Raw genomic sequence first — 23,610 nt, 5'->3', positions numbered from 1 at the left:
ATAGTAGGGCATGAAAAGGTCGGAGGACGCGTACCGCCGCCCCTCGCGGGCTCGCTGCGCTCGCCACGCTTCGGGTTGGCGTGGATCGTGGGGTGGCGTTAAAAATTTGGGGGGACATTTAAGGGTTAATTGTGCCTATTTGGGCTCTGTAGCCCATTTAACATTGATTCCTATGGTAAAATCGCGGGCATTGAGGCATTTTACATGAAAATCGCGGTCAATCAGCCTTTTTAACATTGTTCCCTATGGGAAAATCGCGGTCATCGCGGGCAGCCGATTTTTATGTACCCGCGATTTACCCGCGATGCCCGTGATTTTTTACCCCCGACGCCCGCGATTCCAATCGCTGGCGCCCTTCTAGGTAAAGAGTACCCAAAATACAGGTGAAGCACAAAGTCTTGTTTTATTAAATCATGTTCCTCCAGGAATCATGGCATACATTATTGTCCTAAGAGCACACCACTGAAGTCCGAGCCCTTCACAAGGACAATCCAAGAGTCCATCCTGTTCTCCAAGAAGAGGGACACGTACTGTCCTGCCTGCAGAGAATAGAACAAGGTTAGACCAGGGAAAGGATGGGAAATCACTGTCTAATAAACGGATGCATTGTAATAGAGTTGTACTATCTATGCTGTGTTAGACACAGGAGCATTTACAGTGCAGGATGTTGAAGTGCACACAGCACAGGTCTACTTACTGTATATTGTTTATCAAATTACATCTGACATTGTTCACAGGCCGTAGGTTTGTTTATATAGCATTACTGAGAACATGAAAAGCACATGTATTACTTTTATTGGACTTTGCAGGCCTGGCCAACCTGTTACACGCTAGCTGTTGTGAAACTACAAGTTTCAGCATACCCTCCTACTAATTCTAGAATGCGGGGACTTGTAGTTTCACAACAGCTGGGGAGATTGCCCAGGCCTGTCTTAGATAATTAAAAAGATATTTACCTGTACATACAATATTCCATTCAAGATGACTGTAGCTGCAGCCTCATTGCCTGTAAAACTGCTGATTTGTTGCATTGACCTAGAGAAACATATATTGTACCATGTTTACAATGGTGTTGTAGTTTACATGTTTACAGTTCTACAGTATGTCGCTTTTAAAGCTAGACGTGGTGTATTTATATGTTTTTAGGAAGTTTAAAACACTTACCAATTATCTTGGCAAAGAGACATTTTGCAAAGCTGCACACGTAGAAATCCATGAGGAGTCCTTTCCTGCACGTGGTTCTGGAAGTCTAGGAACAGAGAATGAAGTACAGTATAGGACTACAAAACCAGAAAATAATGGTGCTTTTATTAATGCATGTTCCTAGAAAATGATCAGACAGAATTTGATTGTTTGCTATGGGCAACACCTCCACATTTAGGCCCTTATTCTGGTTCACTCAAAAAGGCAAACTCCTTCTCAAATGGAAAAAAAACCATGTGCACTGCAGGTGGGGCAGATGTAACTTGTGCAGAGAGATTTAGATTTAGGTGAGTTATTTTGTTTCTGTGCAGGGAAAATACTGCCTGCTTTATTTTTACACTGCAATATAGATCTCACTTTGAAGTAAAACCCCACCCAAATCTAATTCTCTCTGCACATGTTACATCTGCCCCACCCGCAGTGCACATGGTTTTGTCCATTGGAGAAGGAATTAGCCTTGGTGGGGGGACAAGAATAAGGGCCATAGTTTTTAAAAGCTTTAGTAAATCTGTTTGCTTGACCCGCAATAATACACGTGATCGGGGACTTATGCCTGATCTCATGTGTTTTCACATATGTGGTAATGTAAAGGAGCAAATGACAGTCAACCAATTGCTCCCAAATGCCTGAGAATTAGAAAAATGGTCTTTTGGATAAATTGGTTAAATCAAATTTATTTAACCAGTTTGTCTAAATTCCCATTTTTGTCTGTCTATCAGTGTTTTGGAGCACTGGCCAGTTTGCTCCCATACATTACCAGATTTTCATACCACCCAGAAACATTTGACACCTCTTATTGTGTATCCAGCATAAGGCTGTGTGCTATTATCTGTCTAATACTCCTGCACCGGTCGTCTCTGATAATGGTCTGACTGGTGGTCTGCAATAGTACATCGCTGTACATATATAAAATATCACAGGCTTATGCACATCCTGTGAGCCGTCTATGCAGGAAGTGTTGGCAAAATCACTGCCAGAATCTGTGTTTAAGCACGCATACCCTGTCCCCGGTTGTAAAAGCAGGTGATTCCCCTTCCATTTTGTTTGCGGTTCCATCAATGAATGGCCCAATGCCTTTTGAGTGCCAGGGCTCACTCGGGCCCTCAGCGGTGCCCCTGGATGAAGTGGCTTGGGCTCAGCGCCTTGTTTAGGTTTTCTTTCCTTTATTAGAGAATTGTGCGCTGGATGGGTCTCTGAAATGTCCGAGTGCTAGCTTGGTCTTATCCTGGAAAAGGTTTGGAATGTGCATCTCATGAAGGGAGTGAATTGGAGAAGGAACTTCTTGGAAGGAATAAAGGAAGCGGTATCTGCTTACTTCCCCTTCTCCACAATTGTTCTGCAGGGTATGTGCTAAAACGTAATGTGACTTTTACAGATTACACAGACGCTGGGGCATATTCAATTGAAAGACTTGAAATCTCGCGCTGTGTGGGGTTTTTTCCCCCTACAGCTGCAAGGGTTTCCTATTCAGTTCAAAGTGGGAAAATGAGGTGGTGATTCCTGTATCATTGCATCTTTGTTCATCCCAAACCAGAGCAAGTCTTAATTTTTTTTTTTTTCCTAAAATCATTACCACTTATGAAAAATTTGGGGGAATTTGCTCTGGCACCCTTGCAGCACCCCCAAAGGACTTTTTAAGCAATTGAAAGTTTCCAATTAGTTTAATTAGTCACTAACTATTTACCCCCGCAAAGTGGTGTATGTAGTATGTGTGCATTGTGTGGAACCCCAGTGTGTGCAACAGGAACCCAGGAGGCAGCAGCAAGGAGAACTACCTCTCCCAACATCCCCCTTCCCAGTGCAAAAATGTAGTGGAGACTTCCAGACTGGTAATGTATATATTTTTTTGTTGTTGTCATCTGAAATCTCAGCATGGTTCAATAGTTGACTGGGTCCCTTAGCTGTGTAAAAGTGATGGAAACAACTCCCCAAACGCTTAGTGAGGGGTATCTATGTCTGAGTTAGTGGACTGGTTAAATACACTCGAGGCATCTGCATATCTTCGAGATGCTATTCATTCTGACTAGGTCTAGAATTTTAGCTTCAGTAGTCTGTTTGCTATATCTACTGATTTATGGTAGAAGCAGTGTCGAAGTCTTCTCCAGAGTTTATTAGATCATGTCTTATATTGTCAAAAGCATGGAGATCAACATTGGTTTTTACAGTGTCCGTAAAGGCAAAATTCCATTGTCAAAAAGGCAACTTTGAAGAAAACAGTCTTGGTCATTGAGGACAAAGTGCTTAAATAAACATGACACATTTTGAGCAATCTACTTTACTACTTCTTCCTATGATGGGGACCAAAACGCTACTGTTCTAAGATCAGTGGCTTAAATTCAGTATTATAGTTCAAAGGTGTTCTAATTAATGTATGGACCATCTTTTCAGATAAGCACCCAGATGTTTTCATACTACTTGCTTTCCTGGGAATATTCAGGTGATAATCACTGTGGAGGCTACACACCTGAGATAACAATTTGGGAACCAAACCAGACCACCCTTGGCCACTTTTTATCAAGTAAGCGGGATACCACCCACCTGAAGGAACGCCACCTCTCTAAGGTACCCGTCTCAACTACCTAAGTGGACCACCTACGGCTTCAGATATTCCAATCGGGAGAAAGATAACCCCCGTTATTAATTTGGAGGAAGCAACGCAAGGAACGGATATTATTTGTCTGGAGGATCCAACACCTACCTCTTCCCCCCTCCTCTCTCCCCACTATTAACTGGGTCCACAATAAGGTGATATCTGATCATATTTACTGGACGCAGCATTCTCATACACCTGCTCTTTTTAATGAGATGTTTTATGCATACTTTTGTCAATTTTAAGTGTTACAATTGTATTAATTAAAAGTGTTTTTTACATTCACCATCAGCCTCTTTCTGCCATCAATCTAGCGCAATCTCACCCCTCATTTTTTTCTGAATTGATAAACTGTCTGGTTTTTATCACCGGACAATCAGCTCCTACCTGTCATTTTTTAAACCAAGCCTGTAACTTCACAGTTATGAGCTGTTTGGCCGGTGATAAAAACCAGACACTGTATCACTTCAACGAGCTTAATAAATCCGCCCCTAAATCTCAGGTTTGGTAAAAGCTGTTCACATGTTACTAATCATGAGTTTGATGGCACCAATGGCCATAGAAATGAAGAGTTTGGCTTCTATTCAAACCTGTGTTCGGTTCAACGGTAAAACTGGATACATTCAGTCTGGATACATTTTAAACTCAAAACCCTCAACATCTATTTTGGGGTGGACAGGTTCAACATTCAGATGTAGAATTCCATCATCAATGGTGTGAAATGGGGAGGGTTTATGGTTTTAATCAATGTCAAGGATTCTTATTTGCATTTTCCATTCTAAGAAGATCTTAGATTTGTAGTTCTGTCCCATCATTTGCAGTTTTGAAACTCCCTATTGGCTTTGCGACAACCCCACACAAGTGATAACCAAAATGATGGCCATCATGGCTGCTCTTATGAGGTGTGATAAGGATTCCCTTCCTCTGGATCAGGGCAGTATCTAACTTTTTTCTTTAGGTGCTTATCAGGGAGGAAACCATTTTGTCCCAGGTTTTTACTATCAACTACTAGGTAGTCCTCTCTCATTGCCAGTGTCCGTATCTGTGGTCCACCGCAGAAGCCATCTTTTGGATCAATGCCCAAGAACCAAGATTTGTATTAAACAGAATATTTGCTGTGGAGGAAACTTGTAAGAAGTTGGTCAAAAAAGCTTGAGTTAGACCATACTAATAGTCCCTGCTAATATCATTGTTTGTATTCAGCGGTGAAAACTTGGATGACGGTTACCTTTTATAGGTATATTTTGCGCAACTTTCAACACAAACATTTTTCAGCAAATTGTGAAGAAATAGTCCTCAAAACATTGAGATGATGGCATACTGTATGAACAAGTTGGAATTGGTTCTGTTCCAAAACATGTTACTCACAGATGTACCTTATTGTCCCATGGGATTTTAGAGAGATTTATACAGTAGGTTTCTTCCAGTCGATACTTCTGCGCGTTCATAGAAAGATTGGTCCTGGTGCTGTTAGTGGCATCATATGGGTGTTGGAGGAACGTGTGCAGGCTCAGGATGTCAGTGGGTCTGTTGAGTTGTCTTCTTGTACAACAGTAAATCAGTGACTATTTTGCCAACAGGGATTTGTGTGGTAGTTGAAGTCATGTTCCCTAAGTTAAAAAAAAAATCTGATACTCCAAAGAGTACTTTTTTTGGCTAAAAACCTACTGGGGACATTATGTGTAATGCACTACTGGGGACATATGTAACTGGCACTAAATCTGTGCAAGAAAATTATTGCTTGCCATTCAAATTCAGTGTACACAAACTTTTTTCATGTTTCATGTTTTAAAATCTTGGTTCATGCACAAATAATAAAATATATTTGTATGTATTTCATGTGTTTGATGTGCTTATACAACATAAATCGAAGACCCCTCATTGAAATATAAATGATTCCAAAATACGTAATAATCCATTATCCAAAATGCTTATGGTCCCGAGCACTTTGAATAAGGGATACTCCACCTGTATTATTAAATTAAGTCATTTACACCGATCTGCATTTATTCCTTAGCTCTTAGATACTTGTAATAATTGTTTTTTTCCCTGTACTAAATGCGTATACTCTTACATATATTCAGGGCTATTTTTGTGCAGGCTCCAGCAGGAACTGAGGCCATTATTCTAGTTCACTCTTTCAGACAAAATATTTCTTAGATGGACAAAACCATGTGCACTGCAGGTGAGGCAGGTGTTACTTGTGCAGAGATAATTAGATTTGGGTGGGGTTTTACACCTGCCTCACCTGCAGTGCACATGGTTTTGTCCATCTAAGAAATATTTTGTCTGAAAGAGTGAACTAGAATAAGGGCCTCAGTTCCTGCTGGAGCCTGCACAAAAATAGCCCTGCATATATTATCACTACTAAGAGCCGCTGCTTCTCGACATGATTAAGCCCTGGGAGCATATATTATAGGGTCCAAGTTTTTCCAGGAGGTGGGGTTGCTTGCTGATGTTCAACGCTTTGGGTTTTTTATATTATACACAGCAGCAATCCTTTACAAGGTAAAACCAAGTTAGTTTCAATGCCGTACATCCCGCTTGACTTGATACTCACCAATCTGAAGCCTTGCAAAGAATGCATAAAGTCCGCTGAATGGAGCAGTATATCGACCACTGGTGAGGTTCAGGCCGCCTCCTCTGTAAAATGATCCCTCTAAATTAGGCTTCAGATAGAGAGACGTACATTGTATTAGTCCTGTTCACGAGAGTGTTAGAACTTTCTAATGTATTGTGCTGAGATACAGCTGGTAGCTCTTTTCTGGATGCACACTAGAGCATAGCATCTATAGGTTATTAGAAAGTTAAGTCTTTACGATCATTCTATTTTTCCCAAGCTTTAAATCTGCATGGTGTATTGGGGGTTAGTAGTTACGTATACTTTTAATCTAAATAAACAGGGTTTTTTTTTCTTTTTAAAAATGATCTTGAGACTACTCACCCTTTGTGAGAGTTCCCTCAGGTCTCCAGGTTCGAAGTGAATATCGCTGGCAGTCTTGCAGGCAAAGGCCGCATGTAATCTTGAAGGGAGTTTAGGTGTTGTATATCCATTATCTGGTTTGTACTCCACATCCTTCTGTCTCAACAGACCATCTATCAGAACATAGATATTTAGCATATTTCTAATGCTCCTGGTGGAAAACTGCCCCTCAAAAATAGATGTATGAAACCTTCTATACTGAAACCCAGAACACATAAAATCTAGATGAAAGGTAGACAATCTGAGGCTGTTTAGCTGTTGCAAAACTAAAAGTCCCATAGTAATCTGGCCGCAATAGCTTGACAGTCTATCAACTTATTTTGGGGTTTATTTCTGTGATGAAAGCAAAGCAAAAAAAGCAAGTCATTTTGTTACTGGAACAAACCATGTTGCAAGGGTTGGGTATGATGATGCTTAAGTTCAAAGATGGAACAACTGTCGCACCATCGAACTTCTCAGCGGCCCAATTGTGTCATAGAATGTGACCCAATTGTGTCATAGAATGTAACCCAATTGTGTCAACTAAGATGCCAGGTGAAGTCCAACTGCAAATTGATTCCCAGTGCCGGACTAGGACACATCCAGAAAATGGTGCCGGTGTGCTTGCGTTTTTGTAGCCATCCGCATTATCGCTCCCAAAGTTTGTGAGTAAATGTTCACTGCATGTGCCAATGGTAATCAATCGCTGCATGCAGGGCTGAATGAAGACTTGGGGGTGCATGGGGAATTTAAGATGGGGACCCAGTGGAAGTGTGTGGTGGGGCATTGTATTAGATTAGGCTTATCTCCCAAAATGATAAATTCCAGAAGGGACAAATGCTCTCTACCGGGACTTGCCTCTTAATATATGATTGGTGTTACCTGTGTTTGAACTATTTCATCAATAAGAAAAGTGTTTCAACAATCATAACTTCAGAAGGAAGTCCAAGTAGAGAGAATTGTGTTGCTCCTAGAATAGGTCATGGTGGGATGTATGGATTTTGTATATTTAAAACTAATGGTGTATAAATTAGATTAGATTAAATTAGAATCAGTATATGTATTGACAGTTACCACAGTAGCCATCAATAATTAAGGATTCCTATGATGAATACATTCCTGTTGTACTTAATGCAGGTGGCAGCTGTGCATCTTCTAAGACAACACGTCCACACTTTTACTTGAGTGGCTGGAAAGTGAGTTTTGGTGGCAGAGTGGAGTTGGGGACAGAAGGTTGAGGTTTTTTCCTAGGGTACCGAAAGCCTTTTACCGACCCTGCTTCCAGAGGGGGCAGCCAGAATGTCAGCATGTAAGCTTCACTTACAGTGCAATAAACAATTCAGGTGTCAGACATTGACCAATCTGATCACTTACAGCAATATTGTACTAAACAAGAGAATCATTACGTAGACCAGGGTCAGATGAAGGGCCACATGGGCTGAGTTGGGATCATTCGGTCTACAGCAACTAGGTCGACAAGCATTGGGTTGACACCACTAGGTCGACATGGGACAAGGTCAACAGGACATGAGGTCAACACAAGCATTAGGTCGACAGTCAAAAGGTCGACATGGGTTTTATCACTGTTTTTTGACCCGACTGTCGACATGGACACAGTTTGAAGTGCACCGCATCCCCTCGCATCGCTCGCTATGCTTTGGGCACGCTGCTTCGCTACACTCGGCACACTTTTATTCTCCCACCATGCCCTAGTGGATGGTAGGGCATGAAATACTACCAGTCGGCACATGTCGGCTCAAAAAACAGTGAAAAACCCAATGTCGACCTTTTAACTGTCGACCTTGCCCATGTCGACATAATGACTTGTCGACCTAGACCCATGTCACTCTTGCTGCCTGTCAACCTAGTTGCTGTAGACTGTAGACCCAATGACCGTATCCCCATGGGCTTGGGGTTGAAAATGTTTTACAGGCCCATACAGAGAAGGGGAGAACCTGTGGTCAGTGCTGCGTGGGTGTGGTCACTGCTATGTGGGTGGGAACATCCCTTGCACTACCAGAGCCGCTGTCTCACAAACATATGAAAATAGAACGTATTCTGGATTTTGTGAGAAAACTAGAAAAGCAATTGTAATACTTATGGCCAGCTAGGTGGCTTGCAACCATCATATTATGATGATGGGGTTATTTTTATAGCTGTAGCTCCCCCTGCTCCATTGTTAATTTGGCCGTGAGATTAGGGCACCTGTAAAAAAGACGAGCACCTCTTTATGCTGACACTCACCAATCAGAAGCTGTAGAAGTCTGTTTAGTTTTTTCTCCCTTAAAACATGATTGACTGGGTGACTATGATGTCTTGGAGGTGCGGGGGGACCGATTGGGCTCGGACGGTCATGCTGAAAGCAAAACAAATCTGTGTTATGTACGGCAGAACATAGCCATTTACCCATTCATTTTTTTTATTCTTCTATTCTTTCATTTCCTAAGTGCCAAAAACCTCAGCTCAAGAGAGTGTGAGTCAGAAACTTACAGCTTTAGTTGAAATCACATTGATTTACAAGCCAAGGGTAAAATATCATTATTTATTTATATAGCACATACATATTCCGCAAAGCTTTACGGAGAATATTTGGACATTCACATCAGTCACTGCATTGGAGTTTACAATCTATATTCCCTATCCCACATGTATACACACACACATTCATTCTAATGTTATTTTATGTTGGCAGACAATTATTTATCAAGTATACTTTTGGATTGTGGGAGAAACCCCAGTTACCTGCAGGAAACCCACACAACCACAGGGAGAATGAAGGGCGATGATCAGAATTGAACCCCTGACCTCAGTGCTGTGAGACAGTAATGCAGCATGGATGGTGGTACATAAATGCTGCATATGTTTATGTACCAGACCCATTCATCAGTGCTGACCCGATGTGGCATGCCATCCATACATCAAGCTTTACTATGGCAACTAGAGCTACTGTATCTTTAGTTGGTGTTAGACCAGGGGTGGCCAATCCAGTCCTCGAGATCTACCAACGGTCCACGTTTTTCAGATCACCTGGTGCACAGCTGCAGTCATTACTAACTGTCACATTGTCAAACATGCTGCATTCATTCCTACTATAGAGCTACTGGTTGCCTGACCAACATGATCTGTTGGTAGATCTTGAGGTCAGGTTTGGCACCACTGCGTTAGAATAATATGCCCCCCTCCTTCTTAGTCAATCAGTCAATTGAATGAACCTTCAGTCTACTCCTTGCAGCAAGCTAGACACATAGGGGGTTATTTTGGTTCACTCTTTCTGACAAATTCCTTCTTAGATGGACAGAACCATGGCCCTTATTCTGATCGGTGCGGATATATCCGCGTGCGTTCGGCCCGCCGATGTTTTGTGTCTGCGCATGTGCGAGCGGGACATACGGCCAAATCCCGCATGATATGTGAACACTCCGAACAGGGGGTGGAGAGGGGCGTGAAGGGCTATTTGGGCTCATTACCATATGCATACGCCCCGAGTTTCATGGGAGTTCCCATGAAAACGCTGGGCGTACGTATGGTAATGCGGCCGTGACGCACGTGTAGGGGGCGGACATATGACATCGCCGGATGTCAGCTGCCCGCCCAGATCCCTGCTTTTGCACGGAAAAATGTCCATGTGGTCTGAGGTTGCGGGTGCTGGTGGAGCACACGGTCCTGCATTCTGCGACCATCGAATGATGGGGGAGGTTCCCTTAGATGGAGGAGGCGTATTCCGTGAAAAATACACGTGCGGTCCGTTCGGACAGCTTCTTACCGCATACGGACGGAGTTGGCGATCCGTATGGAAGGCGGGGTTTCTCACACACGGTCCTGGCCGCATAATCGGCTCCGGCCGCACCGATCAGAATAAGGGCCCATGTGCACTGCAGGTGGGGCAGATGTAACACATACCCTCCAACTTCTGAAGGGCAGAAATCGGTACACATTCGGGAAGGGGGCGTGGCCACATGTTAAAGTGGGTCACACCCCCTTTCCGAATGTGTATTGTGCCTTTTTTTTTTTTTTAAGAGAACCCCAACCAGTTGCCAGCCAGTCCCTGTTACATAGAAGAAATGATAATAATCAATACAGTGGGGTTCAGCAAAGAGCCCTTAGGCTCAGTAATGATATACTTCCAATGTTGCCAGCTCTGCACATCTTACACATTACACACTGACACACACATGTAGTGAGCACTGACTGAGCAGCAGGACTGTCCTGCAGGAACCTGAGCCTGGCACACAAAGCTCTGTGCGAGTCTGTGCTGTACGGTCACCCTCCCCTCATACACCGCAGTCACAGCCCGCCTCCATGTCCCGGCGCACAGTGCACACCCGCCTCCCCCCACCACACAGTGCACAGTTTGTGTATGCTCAGTGTGTCAGAGTCGCACGGGCAGAGGGAATGACGGGACCCCGACACTGACTCCCGCATCTCTCCCACCGGCGGTGATCCCGGGCAGCAGCCACAGCAATCACCCACATCACCACCGAGGACGTCTTCTCCGACTTCCTGTTGAAGGACGCGCACGACTCCAAGTACGAGGGGCTGTGGCTGGAGATTGCGGTGCTGCCCCAGATGATTGCCTAAAAATCGGTACATTTGGTACACTCTGATTTAGCCGGTACAGACCGTAAAAAAACGGTACTGTACCGGCTAAATCGGTACAGTTGGAGGGTATGGTAACATGTGCAGTGAGAATTAGATTTGGGTGGGGTTTTACTTCAAAGTGAGATCTATATTGCAGTGTAAAAACAAAGCAGCCAGTATTTACCCTGCACAGAAACAAAATAACTCACCCAAATCTAACTCTCTCTACACGTTACATCAGCCCTACCTGCAGTGCACATGGTTTTGTCCATCTAAGAAGGATTTTGTCAGAAAAAATGAACTAGAATAAGGCCCATACTTGGGGCCATTTGATTTTGGTAAAGCTAAGGCCCTTTATGTGCTAAATTTAAAGCACCTATTAAAATGGTTATACCAACATGTGTTTAAATGAACAGTAGATGGTAGTAATTTTACTTCATTTCTATACATACATAAATAATAGTAAAGTGTAGTAAATATGCAGTATCTCACTTGCAGGGTGTCTCCTTTCCGTTTGTTCTTTTCTACACGGTCGGAATGTTTGAGAAGCATCAGCCAGGAGTGCCTGGGTGCCCAGGCAGGGCTCCGTATTCCTGACACTTTCTCTACTGGTTGCTCCAATGTAGAATCGGTCTCTACAGGGGGTGTCAGCACCGGTATTCCTAGCGAGGGCAGTACTGTGACAGAGGCATCCTATAAAAATAATTTAATTATTACTATACTGTAGCATTATAATGCGTCAGAGGGAACAAGTGACCTGAAAGACTCCGCTACTTATACCTACTATAGAGAGATTGCCAGTATTGTTATGATTCATAATATTTCTTGCATTTAAAAGCTGCATGTTATACTCTGTATTTATACCTGCTATAGCGAGGCTGTCAGTATTGTTATGACTCACAATATATCTTGTATTTGAAAACTGCATGTAGCATAGTTACAGATAATACTCTGCTATTTATACCTGCTATAGAGAGGTTGTCAGTACTGTTTATGACTCACAATATATCTTGCGTGTGAAAGCTGTTTAAGTATGGTGGGGACATTGACCGTTTTATTAAACACTTCACTTGTGAAAATCACAGTATCTTAACCCCCGGCATGTACAGGCCTTCATAGATACTGACACCGTGGGCATTATATTAGAGATTGGACCGTGGGCACACCTCATTACCTTACATCTCAATCTTGTATTTCTGGGGGTCTATCACAGAGTCCCCTCTCTTTCATCTTCCATCCAATACGAGTATGATGGTGGACAACAGAAGTGGGTTCCCTGCCTGTTAGCTCACCACCTAATCTACCTTATCCCTCTATCACTCGCGGCTCTCTCATTTGTCGCCCACTGTCTGCTTTTAGTAGTTTCTAATGATGTGATTGTGTCAAAGCAAGAAGTCATATCCTGCCATCTTTCGGGTGTGGTCCAGTTGGTCACCAGCAAGTTGTTAGACAGTCATTAGGTCGACTTGTCTAGGTTGACCTGTGTCTAGGTCGACATGCAGGAAGGTCGGCATTTTGGCTGTCAACCTAACCCATGTCGACCTAATGACCCTGTTGACCTAACCCACGTCGACCTAGACACCTGTCAACCTAAATGCATGTCGACCTAATGACTGTCTAACAACTTGCTGGGGACCCAATGACCTTATCCCCATCTTTCCTGCCACCGGTGACTGGTGCTAAGACCAAGGTGTGTTGTCAGTGAGTTCTCCGCTGTAAATGTTGAGCCCAGCCCCAGATGCGGTAAAGTCTGAGGAGTCAGAGCATGTGGGAGGAGATGTTATGGACAATACACCTGCATCAATATACAGTACTGTACGTGTGACATTTCACATGTGCATAAATAAAATACTGCATTTAATATGGGAGAAAATGAATCAATGCTTTTAGTGAAGCAAGGTACAGTAAGTAGATATCCACAGTACACCTACCTGAAATGCAGATCCTCTGTTCTTATGGGTGCAGGCAGGTCCAACGCTGAGCAGAATGAGAGGCACCCCCATACTGATGGTCATTAGCACACAGCGTAGAGGGATAGGCCTGCCTTCTGCATCCATAGCCACAAGAAACTTACTGACTTATGCCTCAAAATACTGATGCTGGTCTATGAGTGACGAATGATACAGTAATTCCAGCAACCTACAGTATAACAGGTCCGAATGTCGTTAAAAAACCCAAACCTCACAGTAAGCAGTATCTATATAGTATCCACACCGTACTTTATACAGGTTGTTCTGATAGCAATGCAGTGATGTGTACAATTATTCCCGCTCTCAGAAAAGAAATCCCTTGCAGCAAACTTTTCATGTAAAATATATAGAGATTTCTCCACAGTCTCCGTGTGTGTCCTGTATGCTGTCGTCTCCTCTGTGTCAGTATCTGTACCTTCTGACTGTCCTCTCCTCTTATTTTAGATAACAGGCCAGTGTACCCTACGCCCCACACACGCACATTGGAAGCTCAAAAACTGACTTCAGTTGTACGTTTATTCCAAGAATCAGCATTAGAAGAAATGGGAGTCCTTGTGTAATGCAGTTAGGAATAATACAGGTCTCCCATCTGCTTTGGCTTACATTGTGTCTATAACGTGATAAAGGTTCCGACTTAGTAGTTGTTTGTCATGTACTGTACATTTGAAGAGAAATAGCGGTACTTATGTAGTATCTGGGCTGCCGATTTCTAAATCGGGTCGGATCGGGAGATCGCATCGCATCGCATGCGACCATGCGATTCGATGCGATGCGATGCGATGCGATGACCCGATTTTTCCATAGGAATCAATGTTAAAATGGACTGAGTCCATTTTAACATGGAATTCAATGGGAAAAATGGGTCCTTTTCATACCCCTACTATCCAAGTGGGCATGGAGTTGGATATAAACCTGTGGCGAGCGTAGCGAGCCACCGAGCCCGAAGCGTGGCGAGCGAAGCGAGCCCCGCGAGGGGACGAATACCGTCCCCTCGCGGGGCTCGCTTCGCTCGCCACGCTTCGGGCTCGGTGGCTCGCTACGCTCGCCACAGGTTTATATCCAACTCCATGCCCACTTGGATAGTAGGGGTATGAAAAGGACCCATTTTTCCATAGGAATCATTTTAACATTGATTCCTATGGAAAAATCGGGTCATCGCATCCGATATCGGATGCGATATCGGATGCGATGCGATGCGATATCGCATCGCATCGCATCTGATTGTATGCCTTAACTTAAGGCATACAATCAAAAAATCGGCAGCCCAGATACTACATAAGTACCGAAATAGCTGCTACTTTGTGGCAACAGCACCTATTTTGATTTTTAGAAGCTTTATAAAATTTACCTGTACCCTCTCAGAGGACAAAAAGGAACAAAAAAGTTTAGGTCAGATGGTAAGACTCGCACAATGGGTGTTACTCATTCCACACATTTCCACAGTAAATTTACAGTACTGTATGTAGTTTCAACTTAAGTAACTGAATTAGGTCTTTTTAGGTCCTATAGCTGTGCACACACAGAGCCTTATTCTGGTTCACTCCTTGTGGCAAATTCTGGTTCACTCCTTCAGGTCAATAGGTTGACACAAGCATTAGGTTGACAGTGTCTAGGTCGACAGTGAAAAGGTCAACATGGGGGTTTTTCAGTTTTTTTACCCGAATGTCGGCACAGTCAACATGGACACAGTTTCCAGTGCACCATATCCCCTTGCTGCCCTCGGCACACTATTTTATTCTCCCACCACGCCCTTGAGGATGGTAGGGCATGAAATACCACCTGTCGGCTCCAAAAACTGTGAAAAACCCCATGTCGAACTAGACACTGTCAACCTAATGCTTGTGTCGACATTGACCTACTGTATGTTGACCTAGAACCATGTTGACCTATCCCCATGTCGACCTAACTGTGTCGACCCAATGCTTGTCAACCAACATGCTGTGGACCAAATGACCGTATCCCCTGCATACACAGTGTATTTGGCCTTAGCCAAAAACATCGCCCAGCTGCCTTATCGCATCATGTGTACACCCCATAACAGTCAAATAGGTCATTTTAGGCACTAACACCTTGATTAGGTCATTTCAGGTCCTGAAGAAGTTAAGCATGATACAGTATTCCCGGTACATACAACATAAAAGGAAAATACAATTTTGAGTGTAATGGGAAAGGGTTAGAATAGTTTAGAACAGTGGCTCTCAACCTCGGTCCTCAAGGACCCCCAACAGTGCACTTGGCAGGTGAACAGGTGCACTCATTAGACACTGACACATTTTAAAAGATCACAGGTGGAGCTAATTATTTCACCTTTGATTGTGTGGGGAGACCTGGAAAACATGCACTGATGGGGTTCCTTGAGGACTGAGGTTGTGAACCACTGGTTTGGAAGACCTAAGAATCCTGGAATTAGTTATAAGGCACAATGGGCCTCAACAGAGGGTTTGGGTTGGTTGGACTGGTGTTGGATCGAAGGCAACTGATGAATGGAGGAAGCAACAATTGTAGTCCACAATATGGAAGGATTGATAAAGCACTTTTGTAATCACATTGGTGCTTTATTGGTAGCAGGACCTAAGGCCTTAGAACTGGCAAAAAGCATTAAGAGAAAGGTACACCCATCACCCATCTACTGTTTGAACAAATCTGTCCAGAAGTGGTCTTCATGGCAGAATTGAGCTTAGTAAAGCGATCCCTTTGATGTGGAAGCAAGGCCAAGCAACTCAACTATTCACAAATATATAGCAACTGGGGTGCAGAAAAATGACAGCAAATGCTCTCGAATGAAGAGTCAATGTGTTTTATTTGGCTGTAACATGAGGCAGATTGTTCAAGAAGGGCTGGAGGAGAGTGGTACAATAATACGTTTCCGCAGGCAACAGTAAAGCATGGGGGAGGTTTTGGGCTGCATTTCAGCAAATGGGATTAGGAATTTTGGGGGTTATTCAGACCTGATCGCTGGGCATCTAATTTGCAGAGCCCTGTGATCAGGTAATCACCCCCCAGCTAGAGTGAAATCCCACCCTGTGTAAGGCTTGTGAAAATTACGCTGATTGGAGATTAGCAGCAAATCCATATTCAAGCCGAATTCTTTTTCTAGCGTGTGCAAAGCCCAGGACTAACTAAAACAAGACCTTCGGGCTGGGTTGTGCCAAGCGTCCATCCGAAAACAAGTATAATAACTATAAACCCACTGTGCCATAACCTTTAACCCAGGGGTTCCCAATCTTTTTTGATTCACGGCACCCTACAGAATCAGAATTTTTTTCCCGGCACCCTAGGTCCCAAATTTTTTTATTAGATTGGGTTTATATGCAATTCTTAGTGGCAGTTATGTGGTAAAGGGCAGTATTTGCTTCTGATTGTACACATTCTATGATTGGCAGCCACCAGCACTGGTTTTGCTCATAAATAATTAACCATTAATAATTTGAGTTGGTCCTAGACCACCAAGCCGCGGCACCCCTGCATGTGTCCTGAGGCACCCCAGGGAGCCACGGCACACAGTTTGGGAACCACTGCTTTAACCTTAAGGGCAAGTATTCAGTCAAGTTAGACATTATTGCATCCTGATTATAAAGGGCAGAGTTAAGCTGGCCATACACTACTGCTATTTAGCCACTTTTCATCTGACTCCAAAGGATCGGGATGAGAAATCAAATGAAAAGGGGCAAAATCTTTTTATGCATGGCCCCCTGGCCGAACCATGATCACCCTGGCTGGTCAAACCTGGATAAGGTACCTGGGGCGGCGGGCTGATGAATTTGTGTAAAAAAAAAAAATGCTGGTACTTGGCAAACCACAATTCCCAGCATGTGGGGCATTAATGGGCCTGCTGGTTCTTGTAGTCCACCTGTGAAAACAATGTAGAAAAAAAGACACCCACGCAAACATAGAACAGTACAAGTTTAAAATACACACCCACACCCTCACTTCACATAATCACCCTTTCAGGTTCCATTGACGGAGCCCACTGGTTCTGCAGAGGAGTCCCCGGTATGGAGTCCTGCTGACCTCCGTGCCGGGACCCTGCTTAGCCCTTATTAGCTGAAACCTACAGCCAATCAGTCTTGTACCGGAGACTCTTCTTATGAACCAGCAGGCTCCATCACTGGAACCTGGGAAGGTTAAGTATGTGAAGTGAAGGCGTGGGTGTGTATATTAAACTTGCACTGTTCTATGTGGGTGTGCTTTTTTTTTCTACATTGTTTTCACAGGTGAACTATAAGAACCAGTGGGCCCATTAATGCCCTGCATGCTAGGACTTGTGATTCAGATTAAAGCAGAGTTAAAAGCGCTTGAGTAAAGTATGTGTGAGAAATACATTATAATACATAATAAAAAGTGCTTTGCCATTTTTGATATAAAAATGTTTACAGCTCTTCGTGAGCAGTTTTGGGGGTTCAAGCCGTGCGAGTCTTCCGGCACTATATTGAAGAGCCTAGCATGCCCTATCTGTCCCTACGCTTACCTAGGTCTTCTGGCCTTCTGTCTTCTCCACGTGGCGCTTGTTTCCGATCTCCACACGCCAGACGTCCGTGACCGGAAGTTCGGGTGTAGCGGCTTCCGGTTTCGGCGGTGTATGCGGTATCAGCTCCCCAGGCTTCCAACGCGTTTCGAGAGTGAAACTCTCTTTGTCAAGGATGCCGGATTGTATTTCCTGGTTCACCAGTCTGTCCCAGCCAGCAGCAGCAGTGACTCCTGTGCTGTCCTCTGGAGTCACTGCTGCTGCTGGCTGGGACAGACTGGTGAACCAGGAAATACAATCCGGCATCCTTGACAAAGAGAGTTTCACTCTCGAAACGCGTTGGTAGCCTGGGGAGCTGATACCGCATACACCGCTGAAACCCGCTACACCCGAACTTCCGGTCACGGACGGCTGGCGTGTGGAGATCGGAAACGAGCGCCACGTGGAGAAGACAGAAGGCCAGAAGACCTAGGTAAGCGTAGGGACAGATAGGGCATGCTAGGCTCTTCAATATAGTGCCGGAAGACTCGCACGGCTCGAACCCCCAAAACTGCTCACGAAGAGCTGTAAACATTTTTATTTCAAAAACGGCAAAGCACTTTTTATTATGTATTATAATGTATTTCTCACACATACTTTACTCAAGCGCTTTTAACTCTGCTTTAATCTGTACCTTTACCATATAAAAGCTGCTATTACGAGCGCAGACCATACTTCCCATATTTTCCCTAGGACTTGTAATTCACCAAGACCCAGCATTTGGGGCAGGCCTGCTGGGACTGGACTGTAAAAAGTTTAAAAATACATTGGTTTTGATTTGTTATAGTTTTTGCACAAATTCCTCAACCCGCCACCCACAGCCCAGGGGTGGCAGGGACAGCCCCGGGCTTCAGCCCTGGAAGGGTAAAGCCTGGGGGGGAATCTTTTTATTGGGGGGTCCCCACTCCCCCAGGTATCCCATCCAGTGCTGACCAGACAGGGGGATCATGGTTCAGCTGGGGGAACTTGCTAAAAACGTGTCCCTTGGCTGTGGCATGACACCGCTGGCTATTGGAACCAGGACCGGCCCAAGAGTCAGTGCTGGTTTCTTAAATACGGGGGTACCCACAATTTTTTTTCTCCAGATTTGGGAACCCGCTCAATGAGCCTGAGACTGGTTATGAACTGGGGGGGAAATCCCTCGCCAGTTTATATTTTACACAAATCCACACACTTCCGTTACTAAAAAAAAATGCACTTGTCTAAAAAAAACGCACATTTTTGTTACTAAATTATCGCCAGAAATTGCATGCCAATTCTGACTGTCTAAAAAATTGCACCCTATTACATTTGCGAATTTCTGCCAAAAATTGCAAATGTGTTATGCAATATGGTGCGATTTTTTTAGACAGCTAAAAGAATCGCACCATATTGCATGTCACATTTGCGATTTTTGGCAGAAATTCGCAAATGGAATAGGGTGCAATTTTTTACATTTCACCCTGCATTTCTATTAAGTACAAAACATTGGCGCTGCATAACTATCCATAATTCTGTTTTCTACACAGTGCTAACAGTTACAAAATCTATGATATAAAAGCATTGCAATTTAACATTATGTATTAGCCTTACGCAGACTACAATGGAATTGACTTGCCATTACACATCATATGATGGCAGGTTTGTAAAATAAATTACAAAATCAGCGGCTTTACAAGTGAATGGGTATGATTACCACTTTCCATTCAGAATAAGACCGTGAAACAAAATATTCCAGTCAGTTGTAACGTTTTTTGCGCATAAGCCATTCAGTGCGTATCCTGCTTTTGTCATCGTTTGAGGCATGGCATTGTCAGGCCTCCATCTCAGACTGTCCTTGGAATATTCTTTTCCAGCGGGAGGTGTCCATGAAGATGGCTGAAGTGCAATGATACATCCAGCGACTTGGGAGAGCCCCCTTCCGAGTCCAAACATCTGCAAGACTGTCGTATGACTCCATCACCACACTGTATTCACGTGCCATGCCCTGCCAGTGACCTCCTGTCACAAAGATCTGGGAACCAATGGAAGTCATCCCCCCATTCTCATGAAGAGTGTGCAGGAGTTGAACCTGTAGCAAAATGAGGAGAGGTAACTAGGTAGGGAGTGGCTGGCACCATGTATATACTGGGTCTTATCATATTACATCTTCACTGAAATGTTCAGAGATCCTCAGAGTAACATAGGCTATGAATCATCTTGCTTTTATGGTAATTGGCCAATTAGCAAACAAAATCATCTCTGTTGTTGTGCCACAGTGCAGGTAATGGGGAGAGCAGAGCCACACATGGGTAATATTGGGGCACATATATAAGTGGCACCCCCCTGACATTTAGGACTTCTAATCCTTTACAGAAGACACTCACCTTCTTCCACAGATTGGCTTCTGGCTGATACATGTAGACCTTCTTGGTGTTGTCGGCAATGAGGTACACAGCCCCTCCCAGTGCGCAGCAGCGAGGAGACGACAGGTACTTTGGGATGAATGGCGAGGCAATGACACACCAGCCATCTGTGCAGAACAAGGAGACACAAGCTTTTCACCTCACAGTCACTTTATTACATGTTTTACAACATTTTGTAAAACATATTTTTATTTTAGGTGGAATCTAGAATAATGCTGAGAAGGACCAAAGTAAAACACATAAATATATTTTATACAAATTTCTATATAAATATGTATGAGACTAAGCACTAGTGGATAGGAGAGAACACCTATTACAGTCCAACCGCCAATTAGTACCTGTATGTGTCCCTCAGTGACCGGACCAGCCTCCAGAATACACACCAGTGAGTAACTTTGGCCTGTGAGTAACTTTTCCCATGGGGAATCTTCAGTTGTTTTGGACTACCATTCACACTAGCCAGGGAGTGCTATCCCACAAATGAACTTTTCAGGCTACAGAGACTACCCCCTATGGTGGATGCACTACATACGCAGCACCCATTATAGGACCCCAATAGGACATTGGATCAACTGGACACATCTATTTATACGGTACCGTATGGACTGTCAATAATCAATTGCTCTCTGTTCATTACTTTGTTCAAATTAGCTATTTTTAATTTCTCCCTATTTTATGTAATTATAAATTATGTTGTTTTAACTATATTAATTATATCCTTAGGGAGAAAAAGAGAGTAGGGTCTAAATCAATCTGCGCAGAGAGCTGCCTGTATTTCTTTTTCAAGTGGAAAGGTCCACCCAGACCTTTTTTTAGAAAGCTTAAGGAGTAAAAGAATACTTGAAAATTGAAATATGGGCGCTGGAAAAAATAAGGATTATATAAAGAGGCTAATACTCCCCTATTTTGGTCCTTCTGTCGTCTTCCTTTTTATTCCTTGTCTCGTATTGTGATATGAAATGACAAGAAAAAAGGGGGGGAAAGAGGGCAGGTTCCCTCGTGTAATCCTGTTTTGAATAAATTGTCAAATATATTCAACTCCTATAATAATCAGAGAAGGTATAGATTGATGGAATGTGGGGGTTATATCCCCCTTTATAATGCACTCACCCTGTGGTGAATTTCAACAGCGTATAATATATCTCTTGCAATAAACCTGGAACTGTATTCCAATGAAAATACATTTTTGGGGGTAGGTCCCCCTATCCCAATTACTCACTCAGAGTTGGAAATCAATTCGCATGTCAGAAGGCTCTTTCGTTCCTACGTCCTCGGTCCTGAATTCGGTGCAGGTATAATTACAGTTAAAAAATGAAATGAATGACACCTATGGATACTGTATATGATAAAACAGTTATCCTTTTATTTAAATCAGTGTCATTTAAAATCAATAAATCAAATCAATAACTCTGGAGCCACTTGTACTATCATGGACCGGTACAACCAGGAAACTTCTTGTTGTTTAAATCAGTGGACAGGGTAATTGGGGCCCCGTATTTACCTGACCACCTTAAGTTCTGGAGTTCCCGTCCTGTAGACAATAGGCATCCAAGAGTCAATAAGGCACCTTGATAAAGATCCAGTCCGGATCTAAACGCGTCGGTGGATGATCCTCTCTTATACTTATTGACTCTTGGATGCCTATTGTCTACAGGACGGGAACTCCAGAACTTAAGGTGGTCAGGTAAATACGGGGCCCCAATTACCCTGTCCACTGATTTAAACAACAAGAAGTTTCCTGGTTGTACCGGTCCATGATAGTACAAGTGGCTCCAGAGTTATTGATTTGATTTATTGATTTTAAATGACACTGATTTAAATAAAAGGATAACTGTTTTATCATATACAGTATCCATAGGTGTCATTCATTTCATTTTTTTACTGTAATTATACCTGCACCGAATTCAGGACCGAGGACGTAGGAACGAAAGAGCCTTCTGACATGCGAATTGATTTCCAACTCTGAGTAATTGGGATAGGGGGACCTACCCCCAAAAATTTCTTTTCATTGGAATACAGTTCCAGGTTTATTGCAAGAGATATATTATACGCTGTTGAAATTCACCACAGTGTGAGTGCATTATAAAGGGGGATATAACCCCCACATTCCATCAATCTATACCTTCTCTGATTATTATAGGAGTTGAATATATTTGACAATTTAGTCAAAACAGGATTACACGAGGGAACCTGCCCTCTTTCTCCCCTTTTTTCTTGTCATTTCATATCACAATACGAGACAAGGAATAAAAAGGAAGACGACAGAAGGACCAAAATAGGGGAGTATTAGCCTCTTTATATAATCCTTATTTTTTCCAGCGCCCATATTTCAATTTTCAAGTATTCTTTTACTCCTTAAGCTATATTAAGTATATGTTCTTATATTATTTTTGGTACTTGTGTAGTTTCACGGCGCCATTTACCTAGTCAGTGTAGTGTCCCTGTCAGCATAAGAGTCGTGTTCCCATAGTCAGCGTCCCTGCCAGGGTCAGCGTCATGTTCCCGCAGCCAACGTAGTCAGCGCAAAGTCAATGTAGTCAGCTTGTGTCTGCGACTGTGTGTACGTTCGCGCCTAACCAGAACTAAAGCAGGTAGCTTAGTCAGTCAGTGTTGTGTCACCGCTTATTACATTGTGTGGGAACCATTGACCATTTTTAACCTGCCTGACATGACCGGTGTGAATGTGTTCCTGAAACACCCCCACTATCCACGTCAGCCTGAAGCATGGCGAGCGCAGCGAGCCTTGACAAGGGACATGATACACGTCCTCCTGACCTGTTCATACCCGCACTATCCATGTTGGCGGGGAATTGATTTTATAAAGTGTGGTGAGCGCAGTGAGGCATGCGCATCGCGCCCCGCGAGGGGACGCAGAAAACAAGCCCAAAGTGTGGCGATCGCAGTGGATTACTTGACATGTATTCCACATCCCCATGCGGGGCTCGCTGCACTCGCCACGCTTCGGGCTCGTTTTCGCTGCTTTCACCACTCTTTATAAAATCAACTCCGCGCCGACGTGGATAGTGGGGGCATGAACAAGTCAGGAGGAGGCGTACCGCATCCCCTTGCCGCGCTTTGGGCTGACGTGGATAGTGGGGGTTTGAAATGGAGGCATTTGCCAGTATGTAACGGAGCACTGCTGAATGCGTCCTTTATTGTGCTTGAGATGCACTTGCGCCTGCACCCCACCTTTGTGCATGAGACGCACGCACTACCGAACCCCTAACCCTGACCATCTCCCTGAAGCAGACACGGGCAGGGTTGCCGTACCCTGCCGCACGAATTACTTGCATATGAGACGCACCGGCATTTGGAGCGCCTCTGACGGCCCACATGATCGTCTCTTCGCTGGCGTCCGCCAGCGCAGGGGATCTGGCGGTTACCGGCGCTGTGTGAGAGGTGGTCACTAGGCTTGCCAG

At 43.8% G+C, this 23,610-nt stretch overlaps 2 protein-coding genes across 3 annotated transcripts in view; both read right to left on the bottom strand.

Moving 5' to 3' along the window:
- Positions 1–253: 253 nt before the first annotated feature.
- Positions 254–13,909, bottom strand: ERFE (erythroferrone). Of its 2 annotated transcripts, none has more exons than XM_083178144.1 (8): positions 13,265–13,909; positions 11,826–12,026; positions 9,000–9,111; positions 6,738–6,889; positions 6,354–6,462; positions 1,165–1,249; positions 957–1,035; positions 254–539 (listed from the first exon to the last, which is right to left on the bottom strand). In XM_083178144.1, the coding sequence occupies exons 1-8, from the start codon at positions 13,388–13,390 to the stop codon at positions 441–443; spliced, it is 963 nt and encodes a 320-aa protein (XP_083034270.1). In that variant the 5' UTR covers positions 13,391–13,909; the 3' UTR covers positions 254–440. The 2 variants fall into 2 exon arrangements, with proteins under 2 accessions (XP_083034270.1, XP_083034271.1); XM_083178145.1 differs by having other exon boundaries at positions 967–1,035.
- A 5,300-nt stretch (positions 13,910–19,209) lies between these two features.
- The window catches only part of KLHL30 (kelch like family member 30), a 49,608-nt gene continuing 45,207 nt past the window's right edge, over positions 19,210–23,610 (bottom strand). The window contains exons 7-8 of the mRNA XM_083178142.1: positions 20,153–20,298; positions 19,210–19,857 (exon numbers count right to left, since the gene is read on the bottom strand). Coding sequence (XP_083034268.1) covers positions 19,600–19,857; positions 20,153–20,298 — 404 coding nt within the window. The 3' untranslated portion in view covers positions 19,210–19,599. The remainder of the gene's footprint in view (positions 19,858–20,152; positions 20,299–23,610) is intronic.

This window comes from Crinia signifera, chromosome 3 (genome assembly GCF_055691185.1).
Source record: "Crinia signifera chromosome 3, ASM5569118v1, whole genome shotgun sequence".
Taxonomy (NCBI): Eukaryota; Metazoa; Chordata; class Amphibia; order Anura; family Myobatrachidae; genus Crinia; species Crinia signifera.
Note: the sequence above shows the minus strand (reverse complement) of the source record. Positions and strands in the feature narration are given on the sequence as shown.

Excerpts from the sequence above, each read along its gene's own strand:
- ERFE (XM_083178144.1), bottom strand. The coding sequence starts at position 13,390 with ATGGATGCAGAAGGCAGGCCTATCCCTCTACGCTGTGTGCTAATGACC. Across the intron at positions 6,463-6,737 it reads TGAGGGAACTCTCACAAAGG|CCTAATTTAGAGGGATCATT; the intron begins GTGAGTAGTCTC and ends CTCTATCTGAAG. Across the intron at positions 540-956 it reads ATGGAATATTGTATGTACAG|GCAGGACAGTACGTGTCCCT; the intron begins GTAAATATCTTT and ends TATTCTCTGCAG.